The sequence below is a fragment of the Bombus vancouverensis genome, chromosome 11, assembly GCF_051014615.1.
Source record: "Bombus vancouverensis nearcticus chromosome 11, iyBomVanc1_principal, whole genome shotgun sequence".
NCBI classification, from domain to species: Eukaryota; Metazoa; Arthropoda; class Insecta; order Hymenoptera; family Apidae; genus Bombus; species Bombus vancouverensis.
The window spans coordinates 11,593,972-11,608,314 of record NC_134921.1 but is presented as its reverse complement, the minus strand read 5'-3'; the positions used below and the strand labels follow the sequence as shown (position 1 = coordinate 11,608,314).

Sequence of the window (14,343 nt, the reverse complement as noted above, 5' to 3'; positions counted from 1 at the left end):
TCAGCGAATGCACAGAAATATCCCACTTACTATTTCGTCCCACACTCCCACTCTTGTCCCCACCATTTGCATATAGCCTTTTGTAACTTCATCTGGCTCCGTTAATTCTTCCTATAATGACTTACGAAATTAATTATGAGTTATCTAATTAAACAATAAATATATTCATCTTTGTTTAAAAGCAGTTAAAGCTTAAAACTGATCCTTATATTAGTATCTTACATCTTCTTTACAAGAACATTAAAAAAGGGGTGGTTTTATCATTAATAATAGAAATTATAGTTCTTAACATAAGTTAACCTGTGAAAAAGCATTAGAACTTTAGCAAAAAAAAAAAAAAAAAATAACTATTAATTATTATCTCATTTGAAACATTCGACTGCAGGTGACCCATATAGTAGAACCCCAAATTCTGTATTATACGAAATCCACAGTTTATCATTTAAGACCTTATTCAATTTATTTACGAATTGTTTGAATTAGATAATGAAGACCCTCATAGACATGTGGAAAGATCACTATTGATTCAAATAGTGATATTTAAAACCGATAAAACAGCAAGAGGTACAGCAATAATAGATATAATTTCTACTAAGACAATACGCATTTATATTTTTTAAGCGCGTTGTTACATTCCTGGAAAAAGCTTTTTATTCTGGCATTTCTTTCTTGGCTCTAATTAGAGAAGAGATACGATGTGTTCTGATTGCGCGAATTATCCTGTGTACTTGTACACATGTAAAAAAGTTAGAGTACAATAAATTGTTAATCAGCCTCTTATTATACATTGTTATATGAGGAAATAAAAGTAACGTTATCAAAGATAAAGGTGATTATTGCACCATAATGTATATACTCGCCGACAAAGAGAAAATCGTATTCTAAGAAAAGAAATTATCTAGACAAATGGCAATTAAGTGTTCGTATTATTCATCAATGCATGATATATACAATGATTTGTAATAACAAAATCTGAATTTAATAAAATTGTACAAGTTAATTATAAAATAATAATTAGAAGTAGCGCACAGCAACGTATATTGCTGCATTCACGGTAATTTCCTCGCGTTCCTACCTTTTCTTGAGTTTTCAAGGAAATTGATATTTTCTAGATGATATTACTTTGTTATTTTTTCATTTTCTACGAAACGATAAAAGTATTAAGTATAAATTAATGGTGTTAAGGTTTTACTGAGATAGTCATTGAAAGTAAGCACGTGTTCGATAGTGATGGTCCAAGAGATTTTGTTGATCATTTATATTTCTGCATATTGATTTATTATACTTACAGATAAGATAACTATCGTAGAAAAAGCTGTTTGCTTCTAGGTTTATATAGGCGTTATTACACTGCTTTATTCTCGTCAGTTCGTTTTAAGATACGTATCAATACGTTATAGTTTCTAATCCTTGTGGAATTTTATATTGACATTTACATCGATTTCAACAACTCATAAACTTTAACTTTATTCGTCACCAGCCAGTAATGTATAAAATGTTGTTACTAACGTCGTTACTGATACCGACGATTTTTACTAATTTAATTAATTGTAACGATGTCAATGCTGCTACTACTGCTGTATTAACGAGACCATCTAGTCGGGCTTACAATTGTTTCGTGAAAATTAATTACGGTTGCGACGTATTCAAATCTAATATCAATGTTGGCGCGATTATTGGTTCGGCAGATTTCATAAAAGATGGACCAAAGGATGGAGAATTCGCTAGTGCTGGAAACTCGTTGTATGATGTATTAGACGAACATCGATCTGGACGTTGGAGCCAATCTTATTTAAAAATAAAGGAGCATAACGCCACTCATTTCGTTACGGACATTGCTTGGAATTTTAGCAATAAAACAGTAGTAGTTGACAAGGTTCAAGTATTTTTATCCAATGGCAATTACACGGAGGATCAACCGATTCGGAGATCCTCATTGAATTTAGCGTGCTCGTATCAAACCAATGATCATCTGATTGTTGAAAATTACGTTCTCCGATTCAACTGCTACATTTCCAGTGAATTCATCGAAGATCTTTTCTACCTCTCTAAAGGTTCAGGAATTCTTTTATCGACCTTGAAAATAGCTGGAACAAATTATGCTTTCTATCAAGTCGCTGACGTTTCCATTCACGAAACTGTTAACCAGATCGCTAATTACCATGGATTTGTTTCCCAGCCACCTAGCCGTGCGGCGTTGTGTCAATCGAGGGTAAACAAAAATTGCGGACGGATCAAATACGAGCCGCAGAGCGTGGAAGCATTCAAAGGGTTCCCTTATAAGGAATACAGTCCACCAGATGGGAAAATTGCTAGTGGCAACAAAAAGGAATTTTTCGAATTGGATGAATATGGTGCAGATCGATGGACACGAGTCAATTTCCCTGACGTGAATTGTTACAATCAGACGCACGTGTCTTTCGACATTATTTGGTACCTCACTATGCCTCACCGTACCGACGATATTCAGATATACGTGAGTAACGAAAATTACACATCAATGGAACCGCTATCCAGGCGTCATTTAGATCTTGATCCACTTTGCACGGTACAATATCATGGAGTATTCCCACCTCGGCAATTGACCATATCATGTCCAATTTCGTTGGAGAAATATCGTCGATTAAATAAACTGAAAGAATTATTGCTGTTAAGCATATGGAATATATATGACACTGCGTTCGGATTTTATCAAGTTGTAGATATTAAAAAACTGTCAAAGGAACAGTCATACAAAAATATATTGCGTAAATGTCAATTAATAAATTAACATAAAACTTTTATTCATTTAAGCATTGTGTTGTTTTTTTAATATTATGTATTTATGTAATTACAATAATGTTGACCGTATTTTACTACACCACATATTTTATACTAATATTTTATACTAGTTTACTCATTAAATATAACAGGTAAAATGGTAATAAATGGTAATAAAAAATATAATCTTGTTATAAGTACCAAGATTCATTCGATAATAGCGAACAATTGAGTAGCATGACCTTAACTTTCCAGACGTCTTATCGATAAAACATTCTATCATGAACTATTTCTATTTGCCGGGAAACATAGATAATTAATTTAATATCTTAAAAAATGCGGTACTGATTGTATCACAAATCAAACATGACATTTCTATTGTACTTTATCAAATGTCAATATAAATAGAATCGATAATATACAACATTAATATAATTATCAAGAAGAAATATGTAATTTTCATTAAATTACAATGTTTGTATTAGAAATGTTAAATATATATCATAAAAGATATATTTTCATGAAAATGTTCTCATTTAGATATTTATTTTCTTCCGGCGAGGGTACTTTGTAAATATGATTAACAAATACGCGAACAAATCTGGCGCGAAGTCATCAGGTGGCACCACGTATCTCACAAGGGATACTACGGACATGGCCCTCGCCGATTTGAATGAAAAGTGTGGTTAGTTTAGTATATACGTGAAATAAATATAATTGTAATTTCTGTTGTACATATTATTTATTATTGATAAGTATTTATAATCATTCGTTAATCTGCATATTAATTTTCCTGCCATGAATTAACATTAGTTATAAACGATCTCCTCAATTTTATATTAGGTAAGCTGACAGCACTTTGTCATTTAAAATCGAAAGCATACTTATCGAACAACGAAGATGAAATATTAGAGTTATCGCTGCACTTGAAGAACCCGGATTTTTTCAACTTCAAAGTTAATCCATTTATTGCTCAGTCGAAGTCTCTTATCCAATTAATTCAATTAAAATATCGAAGAGTTCAAATTTTAATGAGTCCAACTTCATGCTTGTTTTTAAATTATCAACTGTATATCGCGACCAAAATGTTTTAGCGCTCTACGGTCAACAAAGGAAACCTAAATTCCCCAAACGTGCTTGCAATAAAATAAAGGGATTTAAATATTTAAGTTTCTATTTTCTTACTGGTTCTTGACTATCAACCAATCGGAGAGAGTGGTAGATAGTAACATCTTAGTTACAGTCAGGTAAGTGGATGGCGTTATTGTAGAATACAAATTCAAATGAACAACGGTCAGTCGTGTTATAACGTGTAAAATTCGTTTTCCGACAGTATACCTGTCGTATTTATTCAGTGAACACATAAATTCACGGGAGTTTTTATTTTACGTGTTAAATTTTAATGTTTGATTGAAATATTTGAAAGAGAAAGAAATAAAAGAATGGCCGATTCGTCCGAATGGGAACCGCTTATGCAGAAGATTACTGCAAAACTAAGTAGTACATTGACTCAATTGCACGGAATATGGGAAGAAATAGGATATAATCAAGAAGTACGTTCAATATATTGCAAACAAGTATTTGATCATATAGAAGATTTATTAGGCGATATGGTTTCAGAGTCAAAGCTGAAAAAAGAAACGATATTAGTCAATGTTAAAAATTTGATGGACCAAATAGGTGTTCTAACGAAAGAATTAGGAACAAATATTACAAATGCTGGATATGAAAATCTATCGTTAAAGGAAGTAGAAGAGGTGCTGCGCGCTGACCTACAAAATTTACAATATTGCAAAACACAACGTGTGACTCATTTTAAAAAATTGCTTGCAAAGGAAAAATCCCTTTGTAAGGTATTAGGCACTCAACCAATTAATATAGAAGAAAAATTGCCTTCGGAAGAAGAACTTAAGAGTTTTGAACTCTACCTTGAAAAACAAGAAGGTGAGAAATGTCGTTTAGAAACCATTTTTAACGAACAACGTAGAGCAATTGTTAGAATGATGGATGATTTAGGCACATCTCCATCGTCTAGTTTTCAACATATAGTATATGAAGATGATGAAAATTATGTCTTTAGCAATAGCAATATGAATAAATTAAGAGAACTTAGAGAAGAATTAGAACATAAAGTGAATACTGCAAAGGAACATGTTGAAGACATTAGACAAGAATTAATTGCATTATGGAAATATCTTAACGAACCTGAACATATTTGTCAGTCATTTCTTAGCAGTTACGAAGGATATAGTGTAGCAACTATAAATGCACTAACCACAGAATTGGAGCGATGTAAAGAAAAACGGAAGCAGAACATTGCTAAATATGTGTCACAAGTGAGATCTGAGTTGGTCAAACTGTGGGATTTATGTAAATTCAGTGAACAGCAAAGAAAAGAGTTTATATATTTTTATTCCCATACATATACAGAAGATTTATTAACATTGCATGAACTGGAAGTAAAAAGGATCCAAGAGTTCTATAATTCAAATAAGTCTATATATGAACTCTTACAGGAGCGTGATGATTTGTGGACAAAAATGAAAGAATTGTTACAACGTGCAAATAATCCAGATCGTTTTTATAATCGTGGTGGTCAGCTATTAATGGAAGAAAAGGAACGTAAAACCATACAGAAAAAGCTGCCAAAAATCGAAGAGCAATTAAGGGATTTAATAAAAGAATATGAAAATATGCATGAAGAGATATTTACTATAAATGGAATGTCAGTAGAGGAACTATTGAAAGAATCATGGGAACATTTAAACGAAGAAAAGGAATCCATAAAGAAGGCTAGAAAAGAAGGAAAAGATAAATCAGCAAAGAAAGCAACACCAGTTGTTTCTAAAATTCCTTCTAAAGCTGCTTTAAGTTCATCCAAAAAAGGTATATTCAGTATTCGTCGCCATACTCCGCTTAATTACTCAAAAAGGAAACTTTTCTGTAGTCCATCTCCGAATACATCAGCAAAGCGTAGAAATAGGAGCATAGGAACAAGTGGATCTAAAAATAAAGGAAACAGTGCAATTTCTAAAAAAACATTGAAATCAAAAAATAATCATAAAAACGAGAATTCCATGTTACAAAGTTCAACAGCTACTGACACAACATATAGTAAATTTGAAGAACACTTAGAGGATAAGAAAGAACTACGAAGTTCTTTATTACCAGAAAAGGTATTAGCAAATGCAAGTAAATCTAGAAGGAGAAGATCAGTACGAACACCTGCTAAGCCACTAAGAAAAAATTTACCATTATCAAAAACGCCAACAACTTCAGAATCATCGCAATTGCAATTACATAAATCACCACGTAGCCCTAGGATAGCACAATCATCAAGACTTGTCACTATATCAACACCGTTACCTATAATTTTTTGAAACAACATAAAAATATTTTACATAGTTATATCAATATGAATTATAAGCTAAAATATTAAACATTTTGTAAATATTTCTATTTTCTTACACATTTTAGTATTAATATAACATATTTTCTATTTCATATCATGTTATGAATATATTGTACTTCACTTTATTAATATTTATTAATTAATGTGACATAAATGTATAAATTAAATTTTCTCACAGAATTTCATTACTATTCAATAAAAAAAAATTGATAGGATATTTCATGTTATTTTCTTGTATATGTACATACATATTATTATTTTGAAACTAAACAGTCTTCCAACTGAGCCAGATGGCAGAGTCAACTTGATATTTTAAAAATAATTTCATAAATAAAACTTTGAGTTCACGAATCACTATATTCTAACAATAATGCTAATTCTGCATATTGCTGTTATTATTAGCGATATCACCAATGAGATTTTTTATGAAAGGAAAGTGATTATATATATTTTTTTATAAGATCGAGAGATTAAGAAACTATTTTTGCTAATGGGGATATTGAGCAAACATAGATATCTTCGGAAATAATATTTGATTGTTGCGAGTAAAAAGAAGATAAATTGAAGCAAAATATTTCAAAATATATATTCAAGTACAGCTCCAATATTTTTAGTATTCTTGGTATTTTAAAAATATTTTTAATCAAATAAAATACATAATCTAAAAGAAAATACTCTATATACTTACTATTTGAAATAATATTTTATCCAAATACATCATTTAAATAATCGTTTTTTAAATATTCTATTTGCGGATGACCAAACCAGTTTGTTTGTAGTCGTTTAAACTTCATACATATCGATTTTATAGCCTTAGTAGACATGCGTTGACATATTATCGTTGTAGAATGCTTTGTACGCAGAACTTGATGTTTTATGAGTTTCGTTTCTTACCTGAAAGAGACAGCATGTGATACATTACCGAAATAAATCTTCCTTAGCAAATATGCAACATGTTATGATCGAATCTATCGTTCCAATAAACCTGTGGCTTAGTATTTGATTTCAAATTGCATCGATTCATTTATTAGCGTAAGTAATCTCTTATCGCATTTCTTTATGTATTATTTCCTTCAAAGTAATATTTTCACAATGAGAGATTGAAAACTTGTATAATTTGTATGACACGACGATTACGGTATAAAATTATTCCCAATAATCTTTTATATATGTTTTCTTTCTACTTCATCCGATTTCTTTTTTATTTCAATTACGATATTACATATATCCTATCCAGTGAATCCACGTACATACACGCGTACTTATATATATATAGTATATTGAGCAATGTCAGGGTCACGGATGTTCCACGTTTCTTTACACCGCGTATTCTTCATATTTTGCTTATGACATTATGTCCACAACTACTTGTGTCGCGAAACGATTTGCACTGCAGCTTACAAAAAAAAAGTTAAGGTAATTTGCACAAAAATACTTCAAGTGCTTCTAATGTTGCAGACGAAAACGAATGAGATGATGTGTTGCATACTATGTAAGTAAAATATTTTGTTAATAGCATATCAATAATATGTATAAATATAAGAACGAAATAGTTATATTTGATTCTACTTTGTACTTGCTTTTTACGGTATATCGTACGTTGCTCCAGGCTGATATTATAGGTATATGAAAGAAATTAATAACAAAATCATATATGAAGATGACCACCACGATAGGAGACGTACAAACTCTGCAAACTTTAACGTCACACACCAGTGACGTTACGAGTATTGATTTTGCGAGCGATTGCGTACTTGTAACTGGATCTGGGTAAGAAAGTTATCAAAGTTTAGACGTTTATATATAAATGAATTTTTTGTCAAATAAATAATTGTAGTTGTACGGGGTTGTCTCGAATTGCTTTTCTTTCTCGAATTGATTTTTGTAAAATCACATAATTTTCATTTTCAACACTAAATCACGATATAAATTATCTTTTATAATATCGATCAATCCATCCCCTACATTGTGTTATATTACTGTTTAATATGATCGATATATACTCCTCGTTAAGTTATATATTATATATTATATAATAAGTTAAATAAGTTATACAATAGTTCGTTAAGTTGTACTTTTCGGCGCTTAAGTCCGGTTACATAGGTATACTTATTTCCAGTTACAGTAATTAAGCTGATATGGGCTTGTATATGTTCTTTTCAGAGATAAACGTGTCAGAGTTTGGCAATGGCGATTAGGCGAAGGGTACGTAGAGGCATATTTTTCGCCGTTGCAGGGGCACAAATACGGAGTTACATCTGTCAAAGTGAGCCCACAATCGACGATGCTAGCTTCGGCTAGTATAGATGGGACAACGTTGCTATGGAATTTACGAGTAAGTTAATTACGAGTTAGTAAGATCGAAATGAAATTTGATATCATGGAAAAAAGTGGTGAATCTCAAATATGAAATCCCAGTTTTGGCAATTCATACGTCTGTAAGATACAGATTCCTATATACACGTATGTACATATGCACTAAATCTTCACGCTGTCATTAGCAATTAGTATAAAGATGTAGGAAAGAGGTATCGTGATATACTTTGCAGACAGGATCAAAAATTCATACGATGGTTCAAGTAGGCGGAGAAACTGTAAGAGTTTGCAGATTTTCACCCGATTCAACGTTACTTGCAACTGCCGGAGATAATGGACAGGTTTGTCTTTGGGATTTGATTCGACGCAATTTAGTTAGGTGAGATTCTTTTTATTCTCCTGATACTTTCTATATATCAGAGTACTCGACGAATCGGGCAGTAACAATTCGAATCCGCATACAGATATTTTCAAAAACATGAAGGTGCTGTGCAGAGCGTATGCTTTTCACCGGATACCAGTTGGTTAGTAACTACTTGTACGTTTGGTGTCATGAAATTATTCGCCACCAGCGATATCATCGACTCGTGCTTTACCGATAATCAAGCGATTACTGCCCTCGCCTCAATAGATGATGCTCATGATTTAGGTGTCGTATCTTGCGACTTTTCAACCTGCCAAAAGATTACAGGTACATAAAAAATGATAAAACATACTATCGTCTTTCAAAAACGATCCAAGCCACGAATTCGATTGACTTCGATCACTACAAATTTTATGTTTACTGTTAAATTTACCAATATATCAACTGTTTCGTGTTTAGGTAACGAACCATTCACAAAAGTGTACCAACTAGTTACTTGCGGTAATGATCATTACGTAAAATTATGGGAGATAACTGTGATACAGTCGAAATGCGAAACATCCACCGTGAAAATAAGCCTGTGCAGAATCATGGAAAAACACAGTAGTGCCTTAACTTGTGTTTGTTTCAATGCGAACGGATTATTCATCGCTAGTAGTGGCCTCGACAAAACGGCGGTAATCTGGGAAACGGTACGAAACAAAAGAAACAACAGATAACTATCACACAATACGTAAAGTCCCCCTTATCGCACAAAGTAAATGCATTACTATGATATTTACGCTGTATATATGCATCTATATGTATAGTGGTAACCATATAATTATGCTCTTTAGAACAAAAGTTGGAATAGCTTATTTGTAGATTGACCTACGTACATAATTTCTTAACTTGATTATCGTATCATTTCGTGAAACTTCTATAGACATTTACATATACAGGATGTTTCATTTATATTGGATTCGTTAACATTATATAAGTTATTTATACTGATTTGTGAATCAATCATATTCGAGATAAACAAAACATTCCGTATATTGACAATGCTTATGATTATTAGCTTTTTTATTTCATCCCCCAATCTTTTTATTCCGGTATTTTTCAGGATACCGGAAAAGTTATGGCGATAACAACAGGACATAACAGATATGTAGCATGCTGTGCGTTCTCGAGAGATGGAAATTTATTAGCTACAGGTTCCAACGATAAATCCGTAATTGTTTGGGATCTTAAAGGAAACTTATGCTTCGACTCGGAACTCGCACGACGATTTACACCTGCCTTATTTTTAGATAATCACGAAGAGGTGAGATATAAATATACGTAATGAGTACGAGCAATAAACGAAGCTCTAGATCTTCTTTATGATTTCCAATAAATCACTAATTTTTTGTTACGGACATGGAAAGTTGCAAACTTTAACCACTGATCGATTTTACGCTCGCACTATATCGCTTCTATTACACCAATTACCATATCTACTAGGCTAACTATACCCTTCCATCATTTGAATCGTATACGTAAATAATTACACGTCTATAGAGTTTGGTAAAATGAAACTTCCTCACCTTACCTCTAACCTTACCTCTAGAGCGTCGAATATGAACAAACTGTAATGAAAAACGCGGAAACATCTGTTAATGATGTTCAACTAATTCAAAGATTAGAAGAGCACGGTGGAGTAATAAACAGCGTAGCTTTCTACGGAAATCATCTTATCGCTTCTGGATCTGGGTTAGTCATATCTAACATAGTTAAATAATTCAGTATACAAGATATCATTTTTTAAATATTTTATTTAAATAATGCCAAACTTGTAAGATATTACTAGGTTAGAAATATACAGGGTGTATTACGCAACCGGACTAAACTGCAACTCTAAGACGGTAGAAGATATGAATGACAAAAATGTCATTCGGCAAAACAAAATGATTTATAACGATGCATATTGTTTGGTCCAGTTGTGTAGAATATTTTGTATTGCGTTATTTCTTTCACTGCTTAATCGTGATAAATACTCAGGGACAAGTTAATACGAGTTTGGAGCATTGAGACCGAAGAAGAAGCCAATGCCGAAATTATTACGAAATTTCAAGAGAAATCTTATAGCCCGTTGGATGGTCATAAATATAGTATAAACCATGTGGAATTTAGCCCTTGTGGTCGTATGCTTGCCTCCTGCTCCTTAGATGGAACTGTTATCATCTGGGATACCGAGGTATTAACCAATAGCACGATTATAAAACGTGAGAGATTATCAACGTTTTGATAGTTATATAGCAAAAAAGCCTCGCATATAACAGGCGTTCGTTAAACTGCAAATTAACATATTATCATTACATATTATCGATTCTCCGTCATTAATTTTACGTAGAACGGTTCTCAAGCAAAATCTTCCTTCGTGAATTCGGGATCCGGTATCCGTGTTTGTCGATGGTCACCGGATGGTACTAAAATTGCTACAGCTGGAGACGATGAAAGGACTACATTATGGGATGTGAATAATATGGAGGAACTTTGGTACATGCTTCAAACTTTTTATATATGTATTTAAATCGAATCTCGATTTCAATTGGTTTGTTATTCTTTATATGCATATAATGTCGTACATATAATATGTATGAGATTACAGGGTGGCCTCCTTCGAACTATTCAACATTCATCTGAATCAATTTTCGCAAAAAGTTAGTATTTAATTATTCGAGTTATTATTCAAGTGAGTCCAACTATGTGCATCACCCTGTATATACGTACAAATACACGTATATGTATGTAAAATAGTGTATATGTAATATATATGTATTGTATATATTATATATTATATAAAAGTATTTAAAAGATTACACAAAAGTGTATATAATATAATGAATCTATGAAAATATTGTTTTTACTTTATATAAATTGCAAAATATTGTTAAGTTGTTGCAAACGTATGTCACAGCATTTTCAGTGGTCATGCCGATGCAATAAACGCGATTGCCTTTACACATGACTCTTGTTACTTGATTACGGCATGCAACGAAGGTACTTGGAGGCTGTTTCAAATCAGTGATAACAAAAATTGTGAAGCGCTGATTATTTGTGGCGAAGCTCATGACTTAGGCGTCCAAGGGTGTGATTTTTGTCCAACATCTAATTTTATAACTAATGGTAAGCATGAATAGTAAAATAATAGAGTAGAATCCTGTTCATGAATTACCGTTAGTAAGTATAGTAAGTATGTGACTATGTATATGACTATTCTGCTATGTTGTATTACAGGAAGAAGTGAGAATATAATTACCAACAAAAATTCTTATCTATTAGCAACTGGTGGCAATGATTCCTTGGTTAAGTTATGGGAAATAACAATTGACAAAGTTAACGTAATCTCATCAGGTAGTAGTGGAAGCAGTAGCGGTGATGTACGATATAAAGAAAGAAGATCTTTCGCCGGACATGGTGGCAATGTGACTTGTGTTCGATTTCCTCCGATTCAAAGCGAAATCTTAGGAAGCGTAGCTACTGATAGAACGGCGCGTATATGGAATGTAGTGAGTAAACATCCTATCCTCTCCTTTCTCTTCACGAAAAACAGACTTTTCGCTAAATGGTAATATGTTGGGCTAACTTTCTACCTAATCAATATCAATAATAATCAAAAAAGTTTATTAAAAATTAATTTACGCAATAATTTATAACACGAAGTAACGAAAAATGTGGTTTTAGTACTCTGGGACGTGTTTATACGTGCTAGAAGAGCATGAAAGTCTTGTAACTGCCTGCGCTTTTTCGCAAGACACTTCTCTTTTTATTACAGGTTTTGATCAATTAATATATTATATTATCCAATGCATATTTTCTTGATTGATTCTTTACTACATTAACAATTATTTTGAATCATTCGTAGGTGCTCTAGATAAAACTGTCTTAATCTGGAAAATACCTCAACAGTTGATTTCGCAAAATATATTAATAAATAACTTAAAAAATAACAGAAAAAGGGTATGATTTTAAAACATGATGATATAATATTTCGTGTCATCGCATCAGTTATAGGTACGCTTAATTTTTAACATAAAAGGTTGCGGACTGGAAAATCGATGATACGTTGAGATGGTTGGACGAAATAGGCTTATCGATATTAATTAAGAAAGCTAATACGATTTCTTTAACGGGACGACATTTACTTTCCCTATCGGAGAATGAATTAACAAACAGACTGGACATAGAACAAGATGAAGAGGTATATCGTCAAAGAACCACAAATAATCGAAGTTATTTTTTTAACTAACTCGTTTTCTACTGTGCTTGTTTCGTAATCATTTACAAAAAAGTACACTTTACCGATTTGCAATTGATTTTAGACAGCGAAAGCATTTAAAACACAACTGTACTGGTTAAAACGTGAAGACAATAATTCTTCAGAAATCCCTATAGACGATAGCGAAATATCTCACGAATTTTTATGCCCTATCACGCATGAAATAATGAAAGAACCTGTCCAATGTTCTGGTAAACAATACAAACAGGGATCATAATAAAAAGTATTTGATATTCTAATAAGTATCTTATTTTCAGATGGATTTACATATGAAAAAGCTGCTATAAATGAATGGTTTTTATGTGGGAAATATACAAGTCCAATGACGAACAAACCTCTTCGAGATACTTCATTTACCCCAAATGTTATACTCAGGAATGCGATATACACTTTTCTTCATGGAAATCGACCAACTGATGACAATTAAGTGTTACATCTAATGGTGTGTAAACTAGGATATAAAATGTAACTTCAAAGAAGCTTTTTTCTTTTTTCTTTTTATATATCTACATACTATATTATACATCCACCTGACACGAATTTTTCTTACACTTGAGGTTATGCACTCTCATGAACGGGTATATGAAGTTTTAAAAGGAACAAATAAATACGCACAAAAAGTTGTTAACAGACTAATCAACAAAATCGATATAACATAGCAAATATGTACGTACATTTGTGAGAATTTTGTAAACATCTGCTAATAAATATATTAATTATATAAACACACTGTTCTTTTTTTAAATAGAAATTATATCTGTCTTTATTAGAAATTGTTATCGATATTTTTACTTTATTATATTTTGTATCATACCGCCAAGTCTATTCTATACTTCATCTGTGTGTAAGGCCAAGGTCTATTGATGATAGAAGACATGTAGTATATACCAGAGATATATACATATGTACTTATTTACACAAAGTAAAAACGTAGCGACCTCTTGAAAAAAAAAGCAAAACTATGTATGCTTAGATACAATATGATTCATTGTACATATATGTACTAAGGTTAGAAATCACTATCTATAATATAAGAATAGAATATTCAGTATTAGAATCTTATATTCCTGAAGACCAATACTATAAAAATGAATAAACCATTAAGCAAACTATTGATAATTTTTCAATTGAGGTTACTCATTATTATATGACTATCACAGTCACAATTTCCATGTAGAACAATATAAT

General features: G+C 32.0%; 3 protein-coding genes across 9 annotated transcripts; all 3 read left to right on the top strand.

Annotated features, from left to right (window-relative positions):
- The first annotated feature begins 3,320 nt into the window (after positions 1-3,320).
- Positions 3,321-3,929, top strand: LOC143303352 (uncharacterized). The gene is made up of 2 exons (XM_076622742.1): positions 3,321-3,445; positions 3,604-3,929. Exons 1-2 carry the CDS (start codon positions 3,337-3,339, stop codon positions 3,852-3,854), a joined length of 360 nt encoding a protein of 119 aa, XP_076478857.1. The 5' UTR covers positions 3,321-3,336; the 3' UTR covers positions 3,855-3,929.
- A 246-nt stretch (positions 3,930-4,175) lies between these two features.
- Positions 4,176-6,340, top strand: LOC117154774 (protein regulator of cytokinesis 1-like). Of its 2 annotated transcripts, XM_076622740.1 has the most exons (2): positions 4,208-4,313; positions 4,381-6,340. In XM_076622740.1, exon 2 carries the CDS (start codon positions 4,428-4,430, stop codon positions 6,138-6,140), a length of 1,713 nt encoding a protein of 570 aa, XP_076478855.1. In that variant the 5' UTR covers positions 4,208-4,313; positions 4,381-4,427; the 3' UTR covers positions 6,141-6,340. The 2 variants fall into 2 exon arrangements, with proteins under 2 accessions (XP_033185929.1, XP_076478855.1); XM_033330038.2 differs by having other exon boundaries at positions 4,176-6,340.
- A 569-nt stretch (positions 6,341-6,909) lies between these two features.
- Positions 6,910-13,880, top strand: LOC117154773 (WD repeat, SAM and U-box domain-containing protein 1). Of its 6 annotated transcripts, none has more exons than XM_033330032.2 (18): positions 6,910-7,204; positions 7,631-7,664; positions 7,782-7,942; positions 8,336-8,507; positions 8,722-8,867; positions 8,953-9,179; positions 9,312-9,544; positions 9,958-10,158; positions 10,444-10,586; positions 10,875-11,070; positions 11,227-11,372; positions 11,794-12,002; positions 12,114-12,385; positions 12,561-12,651; positions 12,742-12,836; positions 12,916-13,077; positions 13,199-13,346; positions 13,413-13,880. In XM_033330032.2, the coding sequence occupies exons 3-18, from the start codon at positions 7,827-7,829 to the stop codon at positions 13,580-13,582; spliced, it is 2,727 nt and encodes a 908-aa protein (XP_033185923.2). In that variant the 5' UTR covers positions 6,910-7,204; positions 7,631-7,664; positions 7,782-7,826; the 3' UTR covers positions 13,583-13,880. The 6 variants fall into 6 exon arrangements, with proteins under 6 accessions (XP_033185923.2, XP_033185924.2, XP_076478849.1 ...); XM_033330033.2 differs by lacking the exon at positions 6,910-7,204 and having other exon boundaries at positions 7,452-7,664; positions 13,413-13,597; positions 13,713-13,880; XM_076622734.1 differs by lacking the exon at positions 6,910-7,204 and having other exon boundaries at positions 7,452-7,664.
- Positions 13,881-14,343: the final 463 nt, after the last annotated feature.